Below are 26,763 nucleotides of genomic sequence, written 5' to 3'. Positions count from 1 at the left end.
GTTGTTCGATTTGATGGGTTTATTGGTTGTTTCGCTATCGCGTTAACGAGCGAATTGTTCGACTCGATTGTTCGATTTCACTTTATATTTTCTTCTTTCTTTCTTTCTTTCTTTCGTTGGGACAAAATCTGCCTGGCGTACAGTGATTTTGATCTTGGAAAAAAAAAAATTGTTCCTCTAGTCGTGGCAAATGTGAGAAAGCCCACTTTGTTTCGTTGCGAATTCTTTACGTGCGTTCTACATTATTCATTGCGCAGGGGATTCTTGTTGTTGCTACAATTAGAGCTGCAAGAAGTATTTCACGCGCTTTAATGAATTCTCTCTTTGTTGCGAAATTTCATTCGGTATCGTTGGTTAATTCAAAACGACGATTCTGATCTATTTTCTTGCGCACGTTGTTCACAATAATAAAAGTTATTCTTAGCAATCTTGACTCGACTTAACTTTCAAATAGTTGAGTTGTGTGTGTGTGTGTGTAGACGACTGTCGTTATTCATGTTGTAAATTTAGATTGATGACAAAATCAGTTTAAATTAAAATCCCTCCTCAAGTAATAATAATTATTCACGTTCAATTGTTGTAACTTATTTTGACTTTCTGACACAATGGAGAATACAAAATAAGAGTGAATTAAATTAAAATTCTTCCCCGAGTACTGTCCCAGTCATCATTCACGTCAGATTACTAAACCTCGATTTTATTTTACGTTCTACACTCTCCGAACGTTGATAATAAAATTCAAGGCTCCAAAATTCAATAATTTCATCTCATATTACTTCCAAATTGCCAATTAAAAATTAAATAAAAAAAAAAAAAAAAAAAAAGGAGAAACGTCGTTCCTCGTTGAAACAATTACATACAAACAACAAAGGAACAAAGTTATCTACGACCAGAAGTAAAATCAATCGAAAAAAAAAAAAGAATATCTATCCATATGTAAGAAACACAAAGAATTCACAGCTCTGAAAATTGATTCGAATCGAACCGAATCGAAAGGGAAGGAAAAGGAGGCGAAGAGTTGAACGGATCAATACACAAGAAGGTACATACAAGAGTGAGAGGGAGAGGAAGAGGGGGAAGGGGAGGAAAATCGAAAGCACCTCTCTCATATTCACCCACCTTGTGCATAGGAGTGCCCCAGAAATCATTGTAAAAAACGTTTTTCAACGGTGTATGAGGCCTCAGGTCGCGATTATCTTTTATCGCTGAAATGTCATCGAAAACGAAGCCGCAATTAAGGCTGTTCAAATAGACGGCGAACGCGCTTATGGCGACAATCGCCGCGAGTGCTCCCCGCGCAGGCACTCCCATCACAAATAAGACATTGATCGGCCGTATTTTTTCTCGCGATCTCCGACTTGGGAAAATCTAAACTCCGGAACGTTCCTCCAATCTCTCCGAACGACTTGGCTTGCCTCCCTCCCTCTGGCTAAACACCTTTTGCCCCGAGTTTCTCTAACTATTTACGCTATCTATCTAACTAGCTACGGCTGTCTGTCGAGCCGAGAGAGGTTTAACCCCGCGATGTCCAGAGGAGACGCAGGAATCTCGTCTCTAGGCACGTGAACGTCGGTACATTCCTCTTCGAACACATTATGGACGCTTTACGTATCCAGTGTTGCAAGATACGAGCGGGCTTCCTCACGGACCGATCCTCGGAGTTCGACGAGAGGCATGTCAATGGCCAAGAAGCGAGCCTCGAACGTTCCCGAACGGGAAGGAAAGGTTAACACCGGAATGGACAGCGATCCCAGCGATAACGGGATCGTGGATTACAGATGCGCGCGTTAAGATCGAACTGTCAAACGAGAGATGTGTGTACGATTTGTACAGGCGATGCACGCTACGTGTCGCGAAACGAGTACAACGCAAGTACGATGTTACGACGGCGACGACGCGGATTTACTTTAGGAGGAGCACGCATGCGCAGTACGCGACAAAGCGCGAACTCACCACCATGCACGACTTTGCCGGTATGCGATTCAAAATATTTTCATTCGATTCTAAATATCCTTTCCTTTCCTTATTAACGGCGATTGCCGTTTTTACTTCTTTTTTTTTTGCAGCAAACGATTGGCATTTAACAAGTCCAGACGTTCTTTCAACTAGCATTTCTCGTCGAATTCTCATCGTAGAAAATCGTATGTTTGGTTAACCTAACATACGTGCCGGCACACGATTCAGATTACCGTGCTATATATAATTAAACAACTCGATGTTCAGGCGTTCAACGAATTACGAGATTTATTACGATATTTAACGATTGAATGTCACTCGCTTAGGTTCCATTTAAAAAATAAATTCGAAAAAAATAACTTGCAAAAAGGAACTTTAATTTTCTAGGGTCTAGACAGAAGCAAAAATACCAATGACAAAAAATAACGAGGAGATTCCTGAAGTTTCGTGTCACAATTGCAGGATAAATTTAAGAGAGTTTAACAACGCAAATTGACTCGGAGGAAATGAAATGTTTCCTTAAGGCGGCGGTAGTGATTCTTCACTAGGTGAATTTCGTTTGTCTGCATTACGTAAGTAATACTTTTGTTTATTTTACAGAAACAAGTAAAGCACTGTTAGATCGTGCAACGATGTTATAACAGTTAGTAAATGGAAAAAAAAGAAGCAGGTAATGCGAGCTGTTTGAAACAAAGCGATCGCGCACAGTTAAAGTCGACCAATCGTAGCGTCGCATCGCGTTAAAATCGCGGTGAGGGGGGAATCGCATCGTGAACGACTCGTAGGACGACAGTCGAGGTAGGCATGCCTTAAGCTTCGTTTGTGGTGATATTTGCTCCATTTAAAACAGTTTCATCGCAAGGTGCCGAAATCAAAATTTAAATATCATCGGACAATCTCGATGAAGTGATCGTTGCCGGTGGGATCAACGCGATCAGCTCGACATTTGACCGGCCAGTTGGCAACATTTCAACACGGGAAAATAGCAACGTTCCCGCAAAATTCGAGTAGCGTCCCTCTCCTGAGAAGAGTGAGTATTTAAAATTTCGTTTCTCTCTGTTATTTGCGACAATGCAAAAATGCAATTCACACGATTCGTACAGTGAGCGATACGTCGAACTGAGTCGTGGATAAAGTCAGCTAAATTCTGTCGATAAAAGAAAAAAAAAAAAGAAACTAAAATTATTTTTGAACAGTAGTTACCGAATCAGAAGTGATGACCGTTGCGGTACAGCAAATAAGTAAACGAGAAAAAGTTCAATAAGAATATAATTACAGCAGGGAGAATCCTTGTGGAAATTTTAGACACATTCCGGAGTAATGATTTATTCAGTTAAAACGGAAAAGGAGCCAGTAATATCATAGGGGAAAGAAGGTAACTGAATCGTATCCACGAAAGAGAAAGTTCAACGTATTTGTTTCGGAACTGCGCGACAGTGGCGATGCATGAAACATAATATAAAGGGGCTGTAGCTAGGGGAGAAGAGGCACAAAGAAAGAAAAAAATCGCTTTACGTTTCGAATGGCGAAATTTATTCAATCGAATTTTATCGCTGTGGACTCACCGACTTACTGCCTTCGCCTGCTGCATTTACATTTTTTTTGGAGCAAAAATTAATTGTACACGTTTTTGTAAGGTTAATTGTTTCTAAACGTGTACGTTGTATTTACGTTATTACTATCTAACAAGAAGAATTATTGTCATTATAGTAAGAGTTGTCTCTTAATTATTATCAAAAATTATAAGTAATAATTGTCGAAAATTTATCTATCACTTGATAGCATTGATCTTATGATACAACTGTGATTCGTGTTATTATTTTTCTACCTCTTACTTTCAGTTAGTATGTTTCTAAATTTTAGTTTCTTTTTTTTTTTAAATTTGACGATTCAAGTTACCTGCCAAATTTTCAAAACACCATTCCATTTTTGTCCAAATTTCAAATTTGTAACTCAAATATTCTATATTGATCGCGGTATGATAATTAAACATTTCGGGCAGAATTCGACGCGTGTAAAAGGTATAAAAGTTTTTGCTATCGGGAAAAGTAGAAGTGAAGTAACTATGTATTGCTAGACTCCTCGAGGCAATAGGCTCGGAAGAGAGCAATGCCATCCGATCGATCGGTTTACGTCTGGGCGTCCCGACGCCAGCTGCAACGCTTATACGTATACAGAGTGTTCAGTCCAACACGGCGCACGATTTTTTCAGTCAATTTCACCGGTTATGATATTACGAAACTGTTATCGATCGAAATTGATCTCGGTCGGGTCCGTGTACAGACAATTTTCTACCGAGGATCGTTGTAATGTTGTAACAATTGCTCTCTTGTATAAAAAAAACAAACGTACGTCACGGAATTGAAATAAGTATCAACCCTTTCGAGAATTATTTCCATTCGATCGTTCACAAATGTTTGAAATATTGCACGATAATTGATACAGTTCGCGACGGTGAGCCGAAAATCCATTTCAATGCCACGAAATTCGGATTTTTCATGGAAATTTTTACAATTCAAATTTATTTACGCAGTTACGTTCTAACATTGAAGAAAGAATGATCAAAGAAGAGAATGAAAGAAAAATTTCGTCGCAGAAGAAACGACACGCAGCTTCAATTGGAATGAACACCCTGTATGCAGGGGCACAAATTGCGGTTTCCCCGTGCGTTTTCCCTTTGATTGCATAAACTGTCATTGGGAATCACATTTTTCTTTTCTTTTTTTCTCTATTTTTCTGTAATCATGATATCTCGCCTTTCTCTTAAAATACTGTTTTTTTTTTTATTCTTTCAAATCTCGTTCATTAAGGATTGAGTCATGAGCCAGGAGGATCAAGAAAAGAGTATGGATAAGAAAGAGATCGCGGAGGAGGAGCGAGAGAAAATGTTGAACGCTGAAAACACAAAACATACGGTGGCATCGACCGCTCCAGACGCGGAATCCGAAGACCAGAAACCTAAAAAGAAAATTCCAATTGGCGGTATTAAGATGCCCGGCTTCTGTCGTACAAAGAGCAAAGAACTTTGCAAAGTAATGACAAGTGAATGTTTCTTTTTCTTTTTCAATTCCTCTTTGAAAATGCTGCTTCTCGTATTTGTCCCATTGTTTAATTGTACAGATTATTTGTTGTAATACTGCAAACTAGCACAAAACTGTATTATTCCTTAAATAGCTTCTTCTCTCAAGACACACACGTACATAGAGAATTTGATGAGATCCAGCATGCTACGAGCCTTATCACCCTATTCCTCATTCCGTATCAGCATCGTGTCTCCTCAAGAAATGTAAAATTGATAGCCAGACTGCGGACGTTTGTGAAAATTCAGATTCCTTACTCACGGCAAGAGATCTAAAGTCTGACAGTAAATCAGAGATTTCAACGAACACTTTACGCTTTGGATATTTTATATATCTCTGCGCGTTGCGTGCATCACTGTATAATAGTTTTACGCATTTAGATTTTGCACAAACGCATACACGCATTCTTAGTCTACCGATGAATACTTTTATGTTTTTCCTCATCCTGTAGAGAACAAATTTCATTTCTCGTCGCAAAAGTTCATTAACTTTAATATTTCATTCAGTCTCTTAATAATTAAAATTGTTGTGAAAAATTTTGTACCGGTGTGAGTTTCTCTATATTCTATTTTATATATTCGAGTATGCTCTGCACGTGTTGATAGTCACGCAATTTTACCGCGACCATTTGAACAATAAATTGTTTACTATTAGCCCAGTGAGGCGACGCGTGTATAACGTAGTTAATCATAAATCGCGTCAAAAGTTTTGATTCAAAACGAATTATAATCAGCAAGTAACAACACTATGAATATAAATTTTTTTTTTTTTTCTTTGCTCGATTAACATCTGTTTACGACGAAACGACGTCATTAAAAAGAGCACAAGTTCCTGGAGCACCATAGCATGTTCACGAGGGGTGCTCACAGCCCCGTAACGATTTCTTTTCCAACATTAAACCAATGGATGACGTCAGACGCACAGCACACCTGGCATTATTGATCATACCTTTTAAATAACAAATATCGCCGCGAGAAATGATCATGATGATCTTTGAATTAAATATCCGACGCGTATATACGTGCGCGCACAGAGAGAAACGTACTCCAAATGATTTCTATTATTAGGAAGACGATGGTAAACCCGCCGAAGCTGGAGAAGGCGATGCTGCAACGGAGAAGCCTGTTAAAGAAAGTGATCAATGCGCTTCGTCGGAGAAAACAAGCACGCCGAATAAAGACGCGAAGGAAAAAGAAGGCCGCAAGGGGATCCTCGGCGCCATAAAGTTGCCCTTAGTTTCTGTTTTCCCTAGAAAAAAGAACAAGGTAGTTGAACAGCTGACACTTGGCCTTTTCTCCTTTTCATCTTTGTGAGATCTCTGTATTGAAATATCTTCAGAAAAAAAAAAAAAAAAAAAAAAAAAAAAAAAAAAAAAAAAATAGAAGATAAGAACGAAGTTTACCGAGCAAAACCCTATAGAGCGAGGGTATATTCTTGAGAAGATGTAATTCAGTTTGCTCAAGCATGTACTACTGCCTTGTGTCGATGGCATATACTTCATCGTTGACACTTCATTTTTTTTTCTTTTTTTTTCTTTTTAGACAATAATATTTTAACGTACGCGGATATTGTAGATATAGATTCGTAAATAAGTAAGCAGAAATCACCTGCTCATATTTTGCAACTGTATTTTGTAAATTATTCTAGGAAGGCGAAGTGGAATTGGGGACTACCGGAGCTGCTGGACTGGCGAGCGTCGAAACGCTCGACGACGTTGAGAAAAATCCGATTGGCAACGAAGACGGTATGGAAACCGTGCGACTCGACGGAGATGCCCCAGACGGGATCGAATCTCCTAAGCAGCATTTTCTTGTAGCTTGTATATCCGCCGCCAGAAGAAATTTATTCGTGCTAGGTAGAAAACCATCATTTCCCTTCTTTCACTTTAAGTTTCAGATGTTGAACAATTGCAAGAGTTTAACATTGTAATACAAATAATCCAATATATACAATAATTTGTGTGTTAACAACAGTGACAACACTATGTGTCTTGGTGTCAGTCGTGATCATCGTCTGCATCGCTTGCATCGGCCCGAGAAAGAATATCTCGCAACCGGTAAAGGATGGCAGCTTCGTGAAGGCAGTAACTTCCTGCGGGCCGGTACAAGGTGTCTCGGAAGATGGTGCGTTCGCGTTCCGTGGGATCCCGTATGCGGTTCCGCCGTTAGAAAATCGTCGTTGGCAGCCTGCGGAACCGCTGAGGAAGATTGAGTACTGTTGGACGGATACGTATCAGGCACACAACTCTTCGAAAGTCTGCTGGCAACGAGAAGCCTCCGGAAGAATTATCGGAAGCGAGGACTGCTTGTATCTAGACGTATTCACGCCCGAGGTCAGATATGACTTGCCTTTACCGGTTGTCGTGATGATCGGTGCTGAAACACTTAATGGTGGTTCTCCAGGCGTGATGCAGCCTTCTGCAAAACTCGCACGTGTTCGTGACATGGTATTTGTTAGACCCAACTTTCGGTTAGTATCAGTTCAATTTTAACAATGTTGTGATCTCTTCTGTTAAGAAAGTATTCTACGATGATAAATTCTGTTACAATTCAGGCTAGGAATTTTCGGTTTCTTGGCTGCGGAGCCGCTGTCAAGAGCGTCGCATCCTCTTACGTCTGGAAACTACGGACTGTCCGACATTATAGCAGCGCTTCAGTGGGTACATCTTAACATTGAGAACTTCGGCGGGAATAAATCGGCCGTAGTCCTTTGGGGACATCGGGCAGGAGGGACTCTCGTAACGACTTTAGTCGGCATCCGGCGAACGAAAGATCTCTTCCAAAGAGTATGGATCTCTAGCGGCAGTGCGATATTCCCTGGAAGAGAGTTGGAAGTTTCCGAGACGCTCAGCGAGCTGTTTCTGAATTCCACGAGATGCAACGACGCCGCCTGTTTACGAAGCAAGAGCGCCGAGGAGGTGATGGACTCGGTTCCTGAGACCTGGCATTTGGGAAATGTCGGCCTGCCCGAGACCAGGGAAGCAACAACAAGAGATAGAAGGCACGAGTGGTTAGTGCTCGACCGTGCCATTCTTCAGGAGCCTGTCGGCCAAATTTGGGCAAGGGATGAATTTCAGGTGAAAATCGTGATGGGCACGACTGCCCATGCAGGAGCGCCTCTCAAGTATCTTACCTCTAACGCTACCCTCAACTCTACGCAAGTGGAGAAAATCGTGAAAGAGTCCTTATTAGGTACGTCGGGTTTGGCAGACGAAGCACTCAGGTGAGAATTTTTTCTTTTATATTTCATCGTTAACTGAGATTGCAATGGGACATTAGAGAACGTAAGAAATTCTAATTTTTTTCAGACGTTATAACACAACGTTGAAAGGTTTGCTGAGCATGATCTCGGACATTCGCGTGATATGCCCATTATTGACAGTGGCCAGAATGAAGACCAATATTCCATTTTACGTAGCAACGCAACCACGCGGTCAGTTCGCAGATCCTGATTGCGATGCCTCAGCGATACTTGGATCGTATGCTGCTCGTACGCCTGCCGAGAAGAGACACGTATCTGCAATGCAACAACTTTTCAATCATTATGTCTGGCACGACCAGGTAGCTCAGGCAGATCCTCATGGCGTGAAACGAGTATTAATCGTTGGACAAGACACGCTTCCTGACCGTGATTATCCCAACTGCGACTTTTGGATAAGAGAAGATATAGTCCCGTCTTACGGTCGAGTCGATTGAATCTTTCTTCTTTCTTTCTTTTTTTTTATCTGTTTTCGATAGCCATTCAAGATTTCCATCATACTCGGGATATATTATACTTCAAAATAATTCTGCTTTGCAAACGATACATCACCGATTGATTTTGAAAGCAGAAACAATTAAATTTTTAAGTTAATATTTTGTTTTATTAATCTATTTTTCGTACTCTAATTTTCTTTATAATAAGAGGCGTCGCTATATGTTGCGAAAAATTGAACGAAAGATTATCATCAAGATATTTCGTTGCAATTTACTGGTATAATGTTTAAAATACTTACCCAATGCATACCCATATCATAATTTTAACATAAAGTAATGATAGAAACGCAAACGAAATGCACGTTACTTATTTTTGTTAAACTGTAGGAGCAAAGAATGAAGAACGATAGTTATCCAGAAGTCTGTATTCAAGTCAGAAAGCGTTAAGAATTATTCTTCTACAGTTTTACCTTTTCTTTTCTTTTTAGCTTTGAATAGCTTTCAATTTATGAACTTGTACTTAACCGATACAAAATACGAAACGATAATTATTTATTATTACGATTTCACAATTTTTCTATATCAAAATTGTAGATATCGGTCTTTTGAGAATATCTTTCTTTTTGCAGAATGCGAAACTCAGTCATGTCTAAGCTTTTATCAGAGATTTTTTAAGCATTTTATTACAAGGCACCTTGCGTTGGTTTATCCAAATGTTTTCTTAGCACATCGAGAACATGTACCACTGTTTTTTTTTTTTTCAACAAACTGCCAGATATTTATACATATAAAAAATTCACGAATTTCTACAAAAGGTATTCAGTAGTTTCTTCTCTGTACATATATTGCTGTTGCTGTTTTCACTTTTTATTTCAGTTTATATACTCACGAAATATTTCTACCCGCGTAACGAATATAGGAAACTATATAACATGTATATACATATATATAAATATATATATATTATATATATCTAAAATTTGATTTTTAAACTGTAAGACTGATTTTACAAATTGGCATTTCATTTCCGTATGAATGTCCCTTTATGTTAGTTTTTAACGAAAGATAATTTCATAGTGTAAAAGGTCTCTGTTCTTCAGGCAGAATTCTTATATTACAAGTGAATGAGCGATGGATTTTCTTTAAATAATGTCGGCGTTCGTGTATGTGTATTTATGTAATTCACGTTTTTTCGCATTATGAAATTGCACCGCGGCACATGCTTGTCCCCTTAAAATTTGTGTAGAGATTTAGGAATATGTATTTGTTTCGATAACAGTTCAAATTGAAGTATTATATTTTTTACCGATTCAGAAGTAAACAAGACGATTATAAAAGTTGAAAAATATTCCTAAGTCTGTCGCAGCTTTAACATTTGATTAATGTCATTTTTTGGATTGCGTCCGGATGTTTGTGTGATATTTGGGACGAAATAAAATGTAATTCGTTTTTCAACTTTTATATAGTTGAATAACATTGAATACGTAATAAGAATTATTTATTGATAGAGGTCTCACGATTATCGTAATAATTTGATCGTCATCTTTCTTACTTCATTAACCGTAAGTTTAATTCAATTAAGAATTAGGAAGTGCGAATTAATTTAATGTCATTGTTATTAATTTACGCGATAGTGGATATTTGACCAAACTTGACAAGTTTCAATGACCTTAGGAAAAGTGGCCTTTTTTAGAGAGGATAATTTTGTAAAAATTTGTGCAACGTGTACGTTGAAAAATACGAAATGTAACGGGAGGAGAATCCTTTTTAATTCGCATATTTCCGATCAATCTTCAAACCGCTGAAACGATCTATTTATATAAAGGTCTACGATCCCTTGAATAAATAATTATAAATCTTCGAAGTTACGAAAATAGTCACATTCCCTAATAAGTACTTAAAAAAAAAAAAAGAAAAAAAAATGAAAATAAACACGTATTTATGAAAAATTAATGTTCATGTTTTTAAGTATGTGTGCATGCGTAACATTTCATTCGAAAGCATTCGATTTTGCATGAATTTGCCAAAATTGCAAATGCGTCATTTCTTTCTTTTCCTTTTTTTTCTTAAATATACAGAAAAAGGACAATAAAGATATGAGAACCTCTGGCGAAGAATGCGAGAAATTGATTGAATTATTTTTATAAACGGCTGCCGGTGAGAACCACTGCTTGGAATTCTTGGGACTACCTGGTCGGCAATCTTGCGTTTTAGAGTTAGTGGAGCAACGATAAGTGCGGTCTGTTGCTGTAGGTGTATTCTGCAGTCGCCACTTCGCGAATCAACAGGTCGACGGAGATCAGCGTCGTTTAAAAAGCTGAGCGGTCCGGTTTTCTTCGAACGCGAGTTGCTAGAAAATGTACCGGTACGATCGAGGGGCAACCCGGAACACGGACAGCCGGTGAGAGAGAGAGAGTTTTATCTTCGAGAGCGTCTGCGAGGTGTACGAATAAATTCCTCGCATTCCAACGCTGGCCCAAACTCCCGCGGGGCCAGCATCTAGATGAGAATGTTACTTTTGTGATTACTCATTCGGTGACATCCGAGGAATGCGGTAAGGAAAATTTTCTTTCTCCTACGCTTCGTAATTTCGTTTCTTTCTTTTTTCTTCGCTCTCCTCTCTTCCAGATTGATACGATACAACAATATCAGCCATTGAGATCGTTACTTTCTGCTAGGCGACCCAAGTCCCTGAAAAGTCAATTTTTCAATCTCAACTTTTTTTTTTAACGTTACCCGCTGCTACATTTTGTCGCGCGTTTTATTTTAACTTTGTATTTGTAGTTCCTCAGTGCTGTCACATATGAATGGTCAACAGTGTGATCTGCAATAATAACATTTAGTGTGATAGCCATAATAAAAATTTATTCGTTTAAGCTGACTGTTAAACTACAAAAATTGTTCTCATAAAAAAAAATATATGTATATATGTACAAAGTAATTTTTTTATTTTTGAGTAAAAATTAGAAAAATATATTTAGTAATTAATGTAGGATATATTAATTATATTGAACATATATAGTTATGTTCAATATAATTACCCTTGAACATTAATTAAATATTCAATTTATTAAGATAACGTATATTTCAGCTAGAATAAGATCTTGCATCGCACGAGACGACTCCTACATTGTGGAATGTGTGGTATAGGTTGACAGAAAGAAAAGGTGCTGGATAATCCAAATGGATAACAAAAGCCCATTATGGCCCAGCATCTGCAGACACAGCATCAACACGAATTTTTACCACTGTGCGATGTATTGTTCAACATAATCTCTCTTGCATCGTATTTCTGCGACGTTGTCTTCGACTTTGCGATGGTATATGCTCTTGCTCAACATTCCGTAGCACCTCCAGTTCTATTTCCTCTAAGCATTGTTCTTATAGCAACTTCATTGATCATTTCTCAGGTCAGTATCAATATGAAATATTCAGGAATCTTGATTTTTCATAACCAATATGTCGTTCAATTAATTGCAGATTATTAGCGTAAGATGGTATTTATGGGGAGCCAGGGGCAAACTAACGGGTAACTCTATAACAGATTGCAATATTAATGGAAAGAAAGAAAACGGAAATTGGACAATATGGTGTGTTTTGTTGCTTCATTCGACTCAAGTTGGAGTATTGTGGAGATACTTCAAATTATTTATCCCGGTTAATTTAACCTATGTTAAACATGAGGTGAGAAGCAAGAAAGAAAAGATTTGTTTGTACGTTTATTTGATATAATTTATACGTTAAACTTGTGATTTCTTTTCATCAGGTGAGAGAACTTTGCGTGCTACGCCTTATTCATGCATTCTGTGAAGCTGCACCAATGTTACTTCTACAGTTGTATCTATTGTCGATTGGAGTCAATAATGATTCAAATACTGACGTTGGAAAAACGAAGGAAACCGACAGTAGAGACGGTGATAAGTTAGCAAAATTAACTGCAGTGTCTGCTGGTCTATCTTTGTGGAGCGTGTGTTGGGCGGTCGCTAGTTTTAGCAAAGGTGCAGCACGTCTTCGTAATTTAGAACGTTTGGTATTGACATGGCTAGGTGTGCTGGCACAACTAGCATGGCGTTTAGGAACTGTAAGCGCTAGAGTAGGAGTATTGGTAGCTTATGCTTCACTCTACGGTGGACAGTGGTTATTAATTGTCATGGCTCTCCATTGGTTGTCAATGTTGATGTGGCTATTACTTACTCCGGATGGTCTTTTTCATGGTGGAGAGCATTTACCTATTTTAAGAAAAACGTCCTTAGCTTCTCTCCTTGCGTTTGTTTACATATTTGCATACGTAAATTTACACGAAACGAATCATCGTCAAAAGATGGTGAGTTGTTGATATATATTATTCCTTTAATCCTGATGTCTAAAATAAATGAAATCCATAGTGTACTCGATATATTTATATTGGCTGTCTTTTTTCCAGGTAATTTTTTACACGGTAATGTTTTTAGAAAATAGTCTGCTCATTGGTGTTTGGATAGTTGGTGTCAACAGAACAGATCTTCTCCCGCACCAGCCTCATCCAAACCCTGTAACTTTAGTACTTACATTATTAGCTTTATTTTTCGGTGGTATGTTTTTCATGGGACTTTATTATAGGTAATTATAAGTTTAATTCTGCCATTTTGCAAATATATATTATTTTAGTAATTATATTAGTGATTTGTCTTTATCGACTTTGCATGGAATCTTAGGTTTTTTCATGTACGGAGATTAAGGTACGAATCTGGCGGCAGAATGACAGCCTCAAATCTCACGGCGTTATCAAATCAGGTATCGTAGTAAATTAAAGTCAAATATTTAAAAGAAATATAACGAATGTTTCTTATAAAGGAATCATGTCTGCAGGACAATCTAGAAGAAAAGCAAATAGAATATACGGAAGATAAGAAGTTAAATATGAACATAGGAATGAGAAGAGTCAAATTGAGTAATGGCGGAATACCGGGAGTATTTAATTGCCGTTTTGCCAATCCAGCTGTAGTAAATCCGAATCGCAAGAAGAAAAAACCGACAACGTTCGTACCTCCGCCGCCACCGCAGTCTCAAACTGGAACTGTTACAACCTCAATGAATACAGTGACCGAGTCGAAACAGTGGCTTGGTGTAAATAGCAATTCACGTCAATTAATACCGTTTTGGAAGAAATCTGTAAATTCTGGCATACTACAGAATGATCATTCAAATGAAGAAAAAACTAGAACAGACGCTGCGACTGCTGGCTCTCTGAATGTGAATTTAATAAGAGAGAAACTCCAAGAAAAAAAACAACAGCAATTAAGAGAATTAAGAGCAATTCAGGAAGAGATAAAAGAAGGGAAATTATTTCCCCCGCCGTCAGCTTCAGCGTCCTCGTTTTCATCGTCGCCTGCGTCGAATCAACAACCACCACCTAATACAAAGTTGCACACTTCTCCTAGTTCTCCTTTATTCACGTCTGAACCATCGATGGGCGATCAGAGTGGAGGAGTAACCTTATCTTCGTGGCCACCAGTGAAAATGCACTGTCTTTTACCTCCTCCACCATCGTCCTCGTATTATCCAAACGTTCATCCTTCAAATTCATGGAGGACAACGCAAAGAGAAAGAGCGGATACTCCAGAAATTTTGCTTGCACCACGTTGTCTTCCTCATCATTATTCTCACTGGACGCCGTCTACTCATGTCAATCATCGGTAATTAAAAAACGAAACAGATTTCCCAAAAATTTTGTTCGTCAAAGTCAATGAATAAATTAAAAAATGTATTGATTGTTAAATACATTATAGCACGTTTTGTGTTTTAGTCAAAACGGTGGAGAGGAAAGTTCTAAAGGTGAGGGAGACGTAGAAGGTGAACTTAGCGATATGGAAGGTAGTCAGGTATCACTGCCTCGAAGCTATACTCTACCACGTGAATTTAAGTATCATCATCCAAATAGCACTGCCAGAGAGCGGGAACGACGTGTAGGAAATAATAAAGTTCCAGCTTCACGTTTTTATTTACCTTCTACTAATAGTTCTGATGGTATGTCCTGCTTAAATTTGTTGGAGTTAAATCTTATGAAATGCACATACATACACACATACTTATTTAACATCTTTCCAGGAGATGTAGATAGTGCGGACAATGAAGAAGAAACAGATTCTGAGGTACATTATCGTATGAAGAATAATCATGGGTGCAACAATCACAGCGAAACGCAGCAACAGCAGCAGCAACGGTTTGCATTTGAAGATAATAACAAAAACGAATTTTTAAATTCAGATTCTGCAGCGACTGTTATCATGTCTGGAAATTATTTAAATAATTCTCAAGGACTACTTCGACCAAGTCAATTATTTCGAAACAGGGTTAAACACGAAACGAAGCTTTGAAGCTTCTGTCATTATCGATGTAGTATTTTAGAAATTGTATAATAGCTAATTGAGGGTTTAAAACAAAAAGACTGTACATGAGATCTATTTTTATAAAATTACTCATTTCTTACACGCAAATTTTCTAACATTTTTTATAATGTTTAGGATTAACATTCCTAAGAGTTAAATACTAACCATAATATTTGTACATAAAATAGGGATGATGTAGACTTATTTTGATAATACTATTGCATTTGTTCCTTGTAAATAATGATTATTTTTACAATCCAGCTATATACGACTTAAAAAATTTTAATATTTTTTACGCAACATACAAATTCTTTTCTAATAAATTATTAATTCTCTTATTTGTATTTTGAATGAAAATACATATGTAATTTAAAATCCATATAGTATTAATTATTTTACATATACATTATTTTGGAGGGATAAATTATGTAAACAAATAAAATATTTGAACCTATTATATTTATTTTATATTAAAAAAATATATATTTAAATTTTACAATTATAAAATAGTGATTAAATTATTTCAGCCTCTTTTCTTGGTAAATAACGAATTAACAAATGATACTCTTCACTAATTATTATTAACTTATTAATGCTTGAGACACTGAATTTACAAATAATTACAGAAATATATAAATATCGAAAAATGATGTTTTTTGTACTATACATGGTATAAACAATTGTCTGTAACAAAATCATCAGAAAATACTTATATTCATATAAATACCTTGAACATATATATTGTGCATTAGTGTCAGTTTCTCAGAATCATTACATAAATTGATAATTTTAAATGTACAATAAAAATTAACGAAGAATTGTATACATACAATTAGTTAACAAATTAGTTAACAAAAATATATTATTTCAAATATTTTACGTTGCATTGTACGGTTTAAAGAATGATTTCGTTCTTAAAGTTCCTAGTTAGTTCTTTGTGCGGCAATACAATCGAATTTAATACGATTTTTTCTGCTGCCAAACGTACGCTGGTGCCTAAAATACAAATAATAAAAATACATATTCCTTTTTTTCTGTTTAAATAACTATTATAAATGAACTATTTACCAAGGATTGTTATAGAGGGATTCAATTTGCCGTTAGTGTTAAACAAAGGTAAATTTTCCATTTTAGCAAATGGTTTGTCAGGATTGGGATCACACGGTGTTCCTTCTATTCTTGCCCATTCTCCCACGTAACTACTTTTCCCAACTATACTGTGTAATACAATAGAATGAGCTTGAATATGAGCATTGGCTAATATAATTGATTCCCTTATTCTAACACCACGGGCAATGACAGCATTTGGACCTATGCTGACATTCGGACCTAGCTGCAAGTCAAGTATTGTTTTAAATTTGTGTTTAAATAATGTTTCTCTAAGAACAAAACAAATGTTTCTTCACCACTGCTGTTTCATGAACTGTAGCAGAAGGATGAATATAAATATCACCAATGATTTGACAAGGTCCATTAACTGCAGAAGCAAGACGGTCTGGATGTTTTGCTTTGTATAAATTCAAATAGTGACGATTGGCATATATAGCAGAACCTGCAGTCTTAACTTGTGACCACCACTTTAGAACAGGTAAAGCAAATAAACGACCAGTTCCAGCTAAACGCATTAATATATCTTGTTCCAATGATATATGAGCTGGATTTTTACTGTTACCATTGAATTGCCTACAAAGTAATGTTTAATTAAGGTTCTTGTATACGCATAACCATTCTAAGAAAACTTCTGGAACATCTTACATAAAGTTCTCCTGACTTTGACCTGCATAAAAGGCATCAGCCATAGTTTGAAAAATATCTAAAGAAGCAAGATAGATGCCACAATTAATTAAAGTTGAAACAAACGTCGATGGCTTCTCTACGTAGTGAGCAACTTTTCCTTCTTTATCAAGAACCATGCATCCAAAATTCAAAGATTGTTGTCTGGTTGCCTCTGTGGCCATGATAGTAAGCAATGCTTGCTTCTCTTTATGATACTCCACTATTTCTTGCAAAGAGAAATCAGCGCATACATCACCGTTCATCACAAAAAAATATGTAGGTCCACCAGAACGTATTTGATCACGAAAATGATACAAGCCACCAGCTGTTCCCAATGGAGTGAATTCTTGAAGATACCTAATGGTTATTTTATATATGCTTATCATTTCCTGTATAAATTGAGACAAATCGCTTGCAAGGTATGATCCAATTATTAATATTTCACTAAGATTGTCCACTTTAGAACATGCTTCAATATGGTGTTGTATTACTGGTAATCCAGCAACTGGGAACAATGGTTTTGGTATATCTAATGAAAGAGGCCTAAACCTAGTACCTAAAAAATATATTAGAAATACATTTAATTTACATGTTGTGATAGTCTATATTATTAGAGATATATAAAATTACATTTAAGGTTATATTTCTATGCTGCTTGTAACAAACATGTTGGAAACATTTATTTTATGCAAAATACAAACCTTTTGATGGACCTCCAATTAATATAACAGATTTTAATATCATCCTTAAAAATAATACAAAATTTCACTACAACTTAAATTTAAAACAATTCCCTTGCTACAGTGATAAAAAGTTGATGTGCTAATAGGTTTAGGAACCCTTCAAAATTTCCAGTTTATAAATTCCACTTCAATGAGTAGGATAAGATAAGAGTTAGAACTTCCTGACAATTAATACAGACTTGAGCAAACATCAAAATTTATATGATCATTAAATAAGCTTAAGTGATCATTTCAGTCTTGTTGAAAAATGAGAAACCAAATGTGTATTAAAAATTTTTGAGATATTTATGAAATGAAATTACATGAAAATATAATATATTTGCAAGATATAAGTAAATAAAGAAAGAAGTCATGATAGAAAGTAATGCTTCAAATCTGTTTTTTATTTACATTTATAAAAAATATATTATAAATTACAAAATAGAAATTCAACAATATAAAAAAAGATTATTACATTGTATACAAACTATAAAAACAACTGTATATATGACGTGCTTAAAGAACTACTTATACAACACCATCACTGACAAAAATAAAGTGGGATAATAGTTCGTTGAAAATTCATTATAAAACCACCAACATGAGTGCTATTATACAAAAATATATGACTATATATCACTTGTATCTTTAATTAAGATAGGATACTTTATGGATATACTATCGATTCAACATGTAACTGGTGGTTATCTGCAGATCTCTTATAAAACTTTGCATTACATATTAGGCAATACCCAATTCAAGAACTTTATAGCAACTTCAAATCCAAGAAAGCATGCTGCGTTTGCTGGAAACGCGCGAAGCATCACCGGTACACATCCTTTATACAATGCCCTTGGCCCCTCTTCTTTCATCAGGATTACAAAGACATCGCGAATCCCGTTTTTGAATGTGCCATCTGGAGCTAAATAAAATAAATAAAATTTTAATATTCGATATTTGCTTCGATAATAACTTCTTAAGTCAACGAGATATTACTCGTGAACATTACTTGATATTTAATAATAAATTATAATAACACGTACCACTTTGTAAACGACTTTTCAATACATCAGGTGGCATTCCAACAATCCAGTTTGCTATACCAGCGAAACCACCAGCAATAATTGTTTGTAATATTCCTACTTTGTTACCTTCGGGGGTCATCCACTTTTTTAAGCATTCATACGTCATAAAATACATCCCACTAGCAGGAACATCTAAATATCAGATACAAAAAATGATTAACAAGATGTAGAAATATATCTGTGAGAATTTAAAAATTCAAACGGTATTTGTATGGACGTATGTAAAAGCTGAAAAATGATCAAGTTTCTACCTGAATGTAACATAATTGAAACATTGGAAACGTTATTTATTTACAACATGTGGAAACGTTATTTATAATTGTAAGGCAAGAATAGTGTGTGTAGGTTGCTAGATAGGAAACATCCTGTCTGATAGAGCGCATCAAGGCAGATAGATAACAATTAACAAAATTCAGTTTCCTTCAAACCAGCGTACCATCATTGGTTTTAAGATCTGCTTTTCTTCAATACCAATTATAATGATTATTCTAATACTTGTTTTCACTCTGCTGGTACATAATTATTCTCTTTCTTTATTTAAAACGAGGAAGTTTAAGAGAAAAGGATTATTCCTTTCGTAATATTCTCTTTGAGTTTGATAATTTCTCGCTCTGTGACACAGAGATTCTTCAAAAGACACTGATTTACCGTGTAAATTCGACCAAACGATAAATTAATAAACAAACGTATGTTTAGAACGAGTGCTTGGGGCAAATAGTTGATATCGGCTACGTTTGGGAAGTAAAATGTCCACCAGGCTGTTCGTGCGAAGTACAGAAATTGGCTGATCTACCTTTACATCGATGGATCAAAACAAGCCAAGATCAGGTATGAGAATCAACTGTCCTTCTTTTTTAAAATTCAATAAAATTCTTCTCTCGACAGAACTTGACTAACGACGCCAATTACGAACTTGGATTGAACACAGATCACTCTATAATACCCGAGTTTTTGAACGTAGCAATTTGCGTTATCGCTGAAGATTATGAAGAACTTTTGGACAAACTTCCGTCGGACATTCAGGTTGATGTTACAAAATACTGAATGGCACGATTCTTCGCTCTGCTCGAAAATAATATATGCATCCTTGTGTCTTAGGTGTTTACAATCCTTGAATCTGGCATTGGAGACTATGAGATTCTCCTGCAATCTACAACATTCCAACGTTTTACAGATTTAATATCTTTAGACATTCAGGGCATCGATTACGAATCTGTGAAGAGAAACTCGGACATTGCACAAAGAAAACAAGGTGGAATCATTTTATCTGTCGATTCGTTGTATCCATTAGGATTAAACCTCCTCTATTTAAACCTGGAACGAGTCAGATTAACGAGCCTGAGTCCAACGAGAAAGAACAAAGCCAATCTTGTGATTAAACCGATGAACACGGTTGCTGATGACGGGAACAGTAATAAACAACTATTAAATAACATCACTCAGAGTACAGGGCATAGATTGATATTTCTCAGTCAACAAAATAATGGACAAAGCGACGACAAAGAAATACTTCCTTACGACGTGTACAAACAAGAAATGGAAGGTTATAGAGAAACTGTTGGACTTTTCACTGGTCTAGGAGCTTTAACTCACTTAAGAGTTTATGACTGTGATTTGAAAGACATATCGTGGCACATGTTCGATGGCTTGAATAATCTTATTCAGCTTTCATTAGAGAAGAATAGTTTGAAATTCATTCCAGAATTTTGCTTTTACGGCACTCCAAATCTAAAAGTACTGTCACTGGCAAGTAACCAGTTGTTAACACTCAAGAGTGTAGATCTAGCTGGCTTGCTGATGCTAGAAGATCTTGATTTGAGGGGGAACAATCTAACTTTTTTGTCGGAATTATCTTTCCCCCCATTCCCAATGCTGAAGACTGCGGATTTTCAGGAAAATCCTTTGGATTCCATATTCCCAAGGTACTGTAATACATGTATACATATTTCTAGCATATATAACAGTTATAATAAGATGTGAAATTAACATGAATATTTTCTGATTTTCAGTACCTTTGAAATCATGAATACAACATTAAAACTTTACTTGGGAGGCGAAGGCTCAAAATTATATTTACAAAAGAATTCTTTTCTGGGACTGTGTCGACTTCAAACCTTGCATTTGTATAATTTAGAAATACCAGTGTTGGAACGTTTTGTATTTCAAGGAATGCCTGAACTATTAAAGTTAAGAGCACGTGGAAATATTTCGAGCATCGACTTCGATGCGTTTGTAGACTTAATCAAACTGGTAGATCTTGATTTAAGTTACTGTCACATTCGTAAAATATCCATGGACGCATTCTATGGTCTGGAAAATGTTAAACGCATAGATTTATCAAACAACGAGTTAGAATTCATTCCACCTGGCTTGTTTGGGGTGCAACAACAGACACAACTTAAAGAAATTATCCTTTCAAAGAACAAGCTGACATCACTACCTACAGATTTTTTCAAAATGCTTCGGATTCCAAATAAACTATCAAAATTTTCAATCGTAAGACTAGATAGCAATCCATGGGATTGTACTTGTTCAATGATTACATGGAATCCTCATTTGGTAAGTACGAAGAAGCCATCGTTTGAAGCTATTTTTAAATAATAAAAAATAATTGTAATATAATTGGAAAAAACAGGTAAACAGATTAAGAGAAACAGCACCACGATGCACAACTCCCAAGAAACTAAGGAACTGGGGAGTTTTTCACGCATTGCGCAAAGGTTTGCAGTGTAAAACCTTAAAGAGAAAGTACTTGAACAAGTCTACAATGGAAAGAAACAATTATGAAGAGAATATCATCAGTTAGCCAACACATGTTCTTAATTTACAATTAATGCACGTGTATAGAAACAAGAAACAAAATTAGACAGTTTAATTTTCAATTTCTGTAAGGTAACTTTGACTTTCAAATGTATCATTTTGAATTGTATGATAAATAGTAGAATAGCAGTTGATAATTCTACAGTGTCTATGTTCGAATTATAAAAAATAAAATAAAACAGCGAATAATATCACATACCTCTCAGAAGAGTAGCACAGGTACCTTTATAAATATTTCTAATTCCTCCGTTCTTATAAAGTTGCTTCGCACAGTCGATAGGGCCTTTATATTTGGGCTTTGCATCGCCCTGTTGTATTTGCAAAAGACACTTTATTCTTTCACCAGGTGTCATTATAATAGTTGTAAAGATGCCACTAAATGCACCAGCATAAAATAGTTGCAAAGGAGATAATTCCTCATTGTCAGACGTTCTTACTAACTGCTTGCCAAGTCCAAATCCATAAAAGCTTATGGCAAATACTGGAGCTACGCCGCATAAAGGGGCACCCATACCTATAAAAAAAAAAAGTGGAAATATTATATATGATCTATGAAATGATGTTTTAACAAGAAAAAAGAATCTACAAGAGATATTTATGGATATTTAAAGTACGTACTATCTACCAACCCTTATATAATCCACGCACTCCTTCCTTTGTGATTGTTTTCCTAGCACAATCAATTGTTCCATTATATAACACTGTTCCATTCGGACCTGGTACAGGCATGGTTTGAAGACGGACCTATTAAAGATAATGCGTTCTTCAAACATTTGTTTTAGCACAAGGTATTATGAAAAATTTAAAAAAAAGGAAAGATAAGTTAACAAAAATTTCTGATAAATGGAAAGAAAGTACAGAAACTTCATTGATTACTTATTCTTGCTACAACATATTTGAACTGTATATGTCATTTTTACTTTAATTATTTATCATTGCAATAAAAAAAAAATTATAATTCAATATTTTTGTCAGTACTCACAGTAAATGTAAGAATACTCTATGTAATAAACACAATGAATCATAAGCAATGATGAAAAAATTTCAAAGAACAAAAATGCAAGAGATGAAAGAGGACAACAAAAAACATAAGCTTTCCAACAAAAAATTATGGACAAAATCTAATCTGCGCGCACAGTGCAACATTGTTTCTTTTACCTAACATTGTCCATTAATAGGGCCAGTCCTCTTCACAGAGAAAAACAGCAGGACTTCATAATCCTACTTATAATTAGATAAGGTACAGCTGAAAAATTGGGGGATTATCTTTTACACACATTCAGTTGTACAGAAGCATTTATTCTACCCCTGATTTTTTCTTTTCTTTTCTCTTATTGCATGAAGAACTTCTACATTTTATCACCTTTTTAAAAAAAAAAACATTAGCAAATCAAGAAAAACCACCTAGTTGAAAGTTTAATCTATCAAATCGTGAAACTGCTGCACTTCAACAAATGGAAAATAGACTTCTGTCGATAAATGCTAGAATCTTACTTGTAAATGTACTCAGTACATGCACTGTTCATCTTCATTACTCCATGAAGACTCACGACAAGAACCATGATGCATTAATCGTATCCAATTATCAAAACATGTCTTTTAGTGAATTTTAGATCTCATCAATTAATAAAATATGTCATTCCACGTTAATTTTTCTATCAATCGGTGTAACCTTACTTTTATTGTGTCTAGGGGGTGACCCACCACGATGGTGCATATCCCTCCAAATCCTCCGCTCAGGAAGTATTTGACAAGGCTTATTTCCTTCTCAGACATTTCAGTAACAAGCTTTAATCAAGCGTGGAGGTCAGTCTTCTAAAACGACCTAAAAACTATCAGGTTCGATCACAAACCTTGTTCAGTGTAAAGTCAGAACGTTATCACACGCTGGCCATGAAAATTCGTCAATTACCACTGAACGAGCAACGATTATGTTTATAGCAATGGCTATACTCATTAAAGTGACTATTGACTTTTATTTTCGACCAAATGGCGAACTTCTTTTTCTACATAATTACTAACTTTTACATAATTAAACAACAATTTCAGAAATAATATAGTTCAGTTTGTACGTGTGTTTAATAAATTTTATATATGCCGCCAGTGGTAAGTACAATGTGAGATATTTCAACCATCTGAAATTCCAATTTTTCTATGAATTAAATACATGTGCAGTGTAAAATTTTCCATTAGTTTTCCGATCTTTGGATTTTGTGACAAATGGTTCAGCATGGTCTGTTAAATGCCCATGTAGTGGTATCTTTGAAGTAATAAGTGTCAGAGCCATATGTAAATAATATCAGGTGATTGAGACTCAGAATCAGAATTCGTCTGGTTTATTACATTTACGATTTTTTTTCTTTTTTTTTATAATTATTTCACGTACCATGTTGATGCCTCTCAATTTTATAATTACTTTATTCTATTGACATTTTGGTGATGGTGATTCAATTTTATGCATTCCATTTTGACCTTGCATCAAATGTTAAAAAGTCTCTTGAATTTGTGTATAATTTGAATAAGTATCAGTAAAATACTTTAACTTCATTAATTCTGTACAAATTAAGGTATCGTTGAGAAGTTCTTGTCTTTGTAAGAATTTACATCTAGTCTAATTCGATTGTCACATCTACTTTGTTCTTGATCAATAATATTTATTGTGTATTGTAGAACAATTATGTCTGAGAAAACTTCATCAAATCAACCACAGCCAATTGTTAAAATTGGTCACTATACACTAGGACAAACATTAGGTGTCGGTACATTTGGTAAAGTAAAAAGTATGTAAATCTTCTTTGAATAAGCCTTCATTACTTTTTTATATAAAGTCATACTGTGACATATTTGTTATATATATAATTGTTTTATATAAATTTTCATAGTTGGAGAACATGTTTTAACAAAACATAAGGTTGCTGTGAAAATTTTGAATCGTCAAAAGATTAAAAGTTTGGACGTTGTTGGGAAGATTAGAAGGGAGATACAAAATCTGAAACTTTTCAGACATCCTCACATTATTAAATTGTAAGTAATAGCAATGTACTTTATGAAATATTGGTTAATAAAGAGTGTAAATTTTTTTGTTAATATTTTCTAAATTATTGCTTTGATTCAGATATCAGGTTATAAGTTCGCCCACTGATATATTTATGATAATGGAATATGTATCTGGTGGAGAATTGTTTGACTATATTGTGAAGCATGGCAAACTAAAAGAATACGAGGCGCGAAGATTCTTCCAACAGATTATTTCTGGCGTTGATTATTGTCACAGGCATATGATAGTTCATCGCGACTTAAAACCAGAAAATCTATTGTTAGATCATAATCTACATGTAAAAATAGCAGATTTTGGTATTTGGATATAGTTAGAATTTTATTGACAAAAATAAAATATCTGTTGTCTGATTCATTAAGTTATTGAAATAATTTGATAATTTACTAATTATAGGCTTGTCGAACATGATGATGGATGGAGAATTTTTACGTACTTCTTGCGGTTCCCCTAATTACGCAGCGCCAGAAGTAATTTCTGGTAAATTATATGCTGGCCCTGAAGTTGATATCTGGTCTTGTGGGATAATACTGTATGCTTTACTTTGTGGTACTTTACCATTTGATGATGAACATGTACCAACACTTTTTCGTAAAATTAAGTGTAAGTAATAACAACCTATGTCTTTTGACTTTAATAGTAAAAACTTTTAAATATTTGTTTTAGCTGGAGTTTTCCCCATTCCAGAATACCTGAATAAAACTGTTGTAAGTCTTTTATGTCACATGTTGCAAGTGGATCCTATGAAAAGGACAACGATTGAAGATATTAAGTACATTCATTTCTTTTTATTATACGCACTTTATTTTATGCACAATTTACTCTCAAAATTACTCTCAGATGTTCAAACGTTGGAAATAGATGAAAAAATGTTTGATTTAGGAAACACGAATGGTTCCAAAAGGATTTACCTTCGTACTTGTTCCCATCACCTGTTGAGCAAGACGCCTCTGTAATTGATATAGACGCAGTAAACGAAGTTTGCGAAAAATTCAATGTAAAAGAAGCAGAAGTTCATTCAGCGCTGTTGGGTGGAGATCCTCACGATCAGCTGGCAATTGCTTATCACTTGATTATAGACAATAAGAGAATAGCAGACGAGGCTGCTAAGGCAGAATTAAAAGATTTCTATGTGGCTTCTAGTCCACCTCCTGTTGCTTTTAGTCCTAACGATACCAGTAGCAGCCCTTTAAGACCACATCCAGAAAGAATAGCACGTAAGAAGATGAACCAGCACTTTATCTTTAGAACTTAAAAAAAATAACTCTTTACATCGTCGTATGAAATTTACGAAAACGATATTTAATACATACTTTGTTCGTTTCAGCATTACGAGAAAGACAAAGTTCTCAAGGAAGCACGTCATCCTCGATACAAGGACCTCGTGGCACGCCAGTAAAACGGGCTAAGTGGCATCTAGGTATTCGTTCGCAATCCAAACCGAACGACATTATGAACGAAGTCTATCGAGCTATGAAAGCTCTCAATTTCGTAAGATCTTTCTCTAAATTAACTACGTGTAAAATAAGAAATTTAATGTTTAAAAACAGTTGTATCTTTAGGAATGGAAAATCATAAACGCTTACAGCGTTAGAGTGCGTCAAAAGAACAAGCTGACAGACAGATACAGCAAGATGTCGTTACAACTTTACCAAGTTGATTACAAAAGTTATCTGTTAGATTTCAAATCCTTATCAAACGAGGAAGAAGACATTGGGCGAGGTAAACAACCTACCGTCGCTGTTGATGATTATCGATCAATAATGTAAGCGTTATTTTAGATCCCACACTCCCGCCACCTCAGGCAACAGGTCATCACACTATGGAATTCTTTGAAATGTGCGCAGCATTGATTACGCAGTTGGCTCGATAGATTGCTAGAATGTCAGAATATCCGAGTTTAACTACGTTTAACAATGCGTTTTATTCTCCTTCCGTTGTGTACCAATGCAAATTCATAGGATAAAGGGAACTTTCTTAGAAGGAAAGTAACATCAGTTTTGCAAAAAGATTGAGTGCACGGAAGGGAAGAGTACAATAAATCCGTAGAAAATCAAGTAATCCTTCTTTAAACCTAGCCTATTTTAAATATTTTATCAAAAGGAAATCAAAGAAATGTATCAGTATCTGTACATATGTTGATAAATTGAAAGAACTAAAATATACACACATATATATATATTTTAAATGGTAGATTTTTAGTTCC

At 35.5% G+C, this 26,763-nt stretch overlaps 6 protein-coding genes across 18 annotated transcripts; 4 read left to right on the top strand and 2 right to left on the bottom strand.

Moving 5' to 3' along the window:
* The first annotated feature begins 2,303 nt into the window (after positions 1 to 2,303).
* On the top strand, positions 2,304 to 10,194 carry LOC122534519 (neurotactin). Of its 4 annotated transcripts, XM_043665227.1 has the most exons (9): positions 2,304 to 2,486; positions 2,557 to 2,626; positions 2,807 to 2,986; positions 4,767 to 4,988; positions 6,104 to 6,301; positions 6,684 to 6,891; positions 7,010 to 7,505; positions 7,590 to 8,258; positions 8,344 to 10,194. In XM_043665227.1, exons 4-9 carry the CDS (start codon positions 4,776 to 4,778, stop codon positions 8,729 to 8,731), a joined length of 2,172 nt encoding a protein of 723 aa, XP_043521162.1. In that variant the 5' UTR covers positions 2,304 to 2,486; positions 2,557 to 2,626; positions 2,807 to 2,986; positions 4,767 to 4,775; the 3' UTR covers positions 8,732 to 10,194. The 4 variants fall into 4 exon arrangements, with proteins under 4 accessions (XP_043521162.1, XP_043521163.1, XP_043521164.1 ...); XM_043665228.1 differs by lacking the exons at positions 2,304 to 2,486; positions 2,557 to 2,626 and adding an exon at positions 2,511 to 2,528; XM_043665229.1 differs by lacking the exons at positions 2,304 to 2,486; positions 2,557 to 2,626 and adding an exon at positions 2,633 to 2,754.
* A 703-nt stretch (positions 10,195 to 10,897) lies between these two features.
* Positions 10,898 to 15,396, top strand: LOC122534517. 2 transcript variants are annotated; one of them, XM_043665226.1, is made up of 9 exons: positions 10,898 to 11,285; positions 11,827 to 12,141; positions 12,212 to 12,415; positions 12,498 to 13,055; positions 13,155 to 13,330; positions 13,426 to 13,504; positions 13,580 to 14,406; positions 14,517 to 14,737; positions 14,819 to 15,396. In XM_043665226.1, exons 2-9 carry the CDS (start codon positions 11,935 to 11,937, stop codon positions 15,085 to 15,087), a joined length of 2,541 nt encoding a protein of 846 aa, XP_043521161.1. In that variant the 5' UTR covers positions 10,898 to 11,285; positions 11,827 to 11,934; the 3' UTR covers positions 15,088 to 15,396. The 2 variants fall into 2 exon arrangements, with proteins under 2 accessions (XP_043521161.1, XP_043521160.1); XM_043665225.1 differs by having other exon boundaries at positions 11,823 to 12,141.
* Positions 15,397 to 15,541: 145 nt separating this feature from the next.
* Positions 15,542 to 17,816, bottom strand: LOC122534520 (mannose-1-phosphate guanyltransferase alpha-A). The gene is made up of 5 exons (XM_043665232.1): positions 17,577 to 17,816; positions 16,855 to 17,431; positions 16,506 to 16,782; positions 16,168 to 16,432; positions 15,542 to 16,095 (listed from the first exon to the last, which is right to left on the bottom strand). Exons 1-5 carry the CDS (start codon positions 17,617 to 17,619, stop codon positions 15,995 to 15,997), a joined length of 1,263 nt encoding a protein of 420 aa, XP_043521167.1. The 5' UTR covers positions 17,620 to 17,816; the 3' UTR covers positions 15,542 to 15,994.
* Positions 17,817 to 18,072: 256 nt separating this feature from the next.
* On the bottom strand, positions 18,073 to 23,536 carry LOC122534515 (mitochondrial carnitine/acylcarnitine carrier protein). 3 transcript variants are annotated; one of them, XM_043665221.1, is made up of 6 exons: positions 23,180 to 23,536; positions 22,661 to 22,748; positions 22,132 to 22,246; positions 21,702 to 22,016; positions 18,641 to 18,814; positions 18,073 to 18,519 (listed from the first exon to the last, which is right to left on the bottom strand). In XM_043665221.1, exons 3-6 carry the CDS (start codon positions 22,229 to 22,231, stop codon positions 18,332 to 18,334), a joined length of 777 nt encoding a protein of 258 aa, XP_043521156.1. In that variant the 5' UTR covers positions 22,232 to 22,246; positions 22,661 to 22,748; positions 23,180 to 23,536; the 3' UTR covers positions 18,073 to 18,331. The 3 variants fall into 3 exon arrangements, with proteins under 3 accessions (XP_043521156.1, XP_043521155.1, XP_043521157.1); XM_043665220.1 differs by lacking the exon at positions 22,661 to 22,748 and having other exon boundaries at positions 23,180 to 23,535; XM_043665222.1 differs by lacking the exons at positions 22,661 to 22,748; positions 23,180 to 23,536 and adding an exon at positions 22,997 to 23,133.
* On the top strand, positions 18,966 to 21,695 carry LOC122534512 (leucine-rich repeat-containing protein 15-like). Its single transcript, XM_043665211.1, has 6 exons — positions 18,966 to 19,194; positions 19,379 to 19,510; positions 19,568 to 19,705; positions 19,781 to 20,604; positions 20,692 to 21,241; positions 21,318 to 21,695. Exons 1-6 carry the CDS (start codon positions 19,162 to 19,164, stop codon positions 21,486 to 21,488), a joined length of 1,848 nt encoding a protein of 615 aa, XP_043521146.1. The 5' UTR covers positions 18,966 to 19,161; the 3' UTR covers positions 21,489 to 21,695.
* A 135-nt stretch (positions 23,537 to 23,671) lies between the features above and the next one.
* On the top strand, positions 23,672 to 26,614 carry LOC122534513 (5'-AMP-activated protein kinase catalytic subunit alpha-2). 7 transcript variants are annotated; one of them, XM_043665215.1, is made up of 11 exons: positions 23,722 to 23,805; positions 23,983 to 23,986; positions 24,173 to 24,282; positions 24,385 to 24,526; positions 24,618 to 24,856; positions 24,954 to 25,160; positions 25,224 to 25,329; positions 25,440 to 25,774; positions 25,885 to 26,048; positions 26,120 to 26,279; positions 26,339 to 26,614. In XM_043665215.1, the coding sequence occupies exons 3-11, from the start codon at positions 24,180 to 24,182 to the stop codon at positions 26,428 to 26,430; spliced, it is 1,548 nt and encodes a 515-aa protein (XP_043521150.1). In that variant the 5' UTR covers positions 23,722 to 23,805; positions 23,983 to 23,986; positions 24,173 to 24,179; the 3' UTR covers positions 26,431 to 26,614. The 7 variants fall into 7 exon arrangements, with proteins under 7 accessions (XP_043521148.1, XP_043521147.1, XP_043521150.1 ...); XM_043665213.1 differs by lacking the exon at positions 23,983 to 23,986 and having other exon boundaries at positions 23,672 to 23,824; XM_043665212.1 differs by lacking the exon at positions 23,983 to 23,986 and having other exon boundaries at positions 23,680 to 23,805.
* The last annotated feature ends 149 nt before the right edge of the window (positions 26,615 to 26,763 follow it).

This window comes from Frieseomelitta varia, unplaced genomic scaffold, assembly GCF_011392965.1.
Source record: "Frieseomelitta varia isolate USP_RPSP 00005682 unplaced genomic scaffold, Fvar_1.2 scaffold_608, whole genome shotgun sequence".
In the NCBI taxonomy this organism is placed as follows: Eukaryota; Metazoa; Arthropoda; class Insecta; order Hymenoptera; family Apidae; genus Frieseomelitta; species Frieseomelitta varia.
The sequence above is the reverse complement of the archived record's forward strand: the minus strand, read 5'-3'. Positions and strand labels throughout refer to the sequence as shown.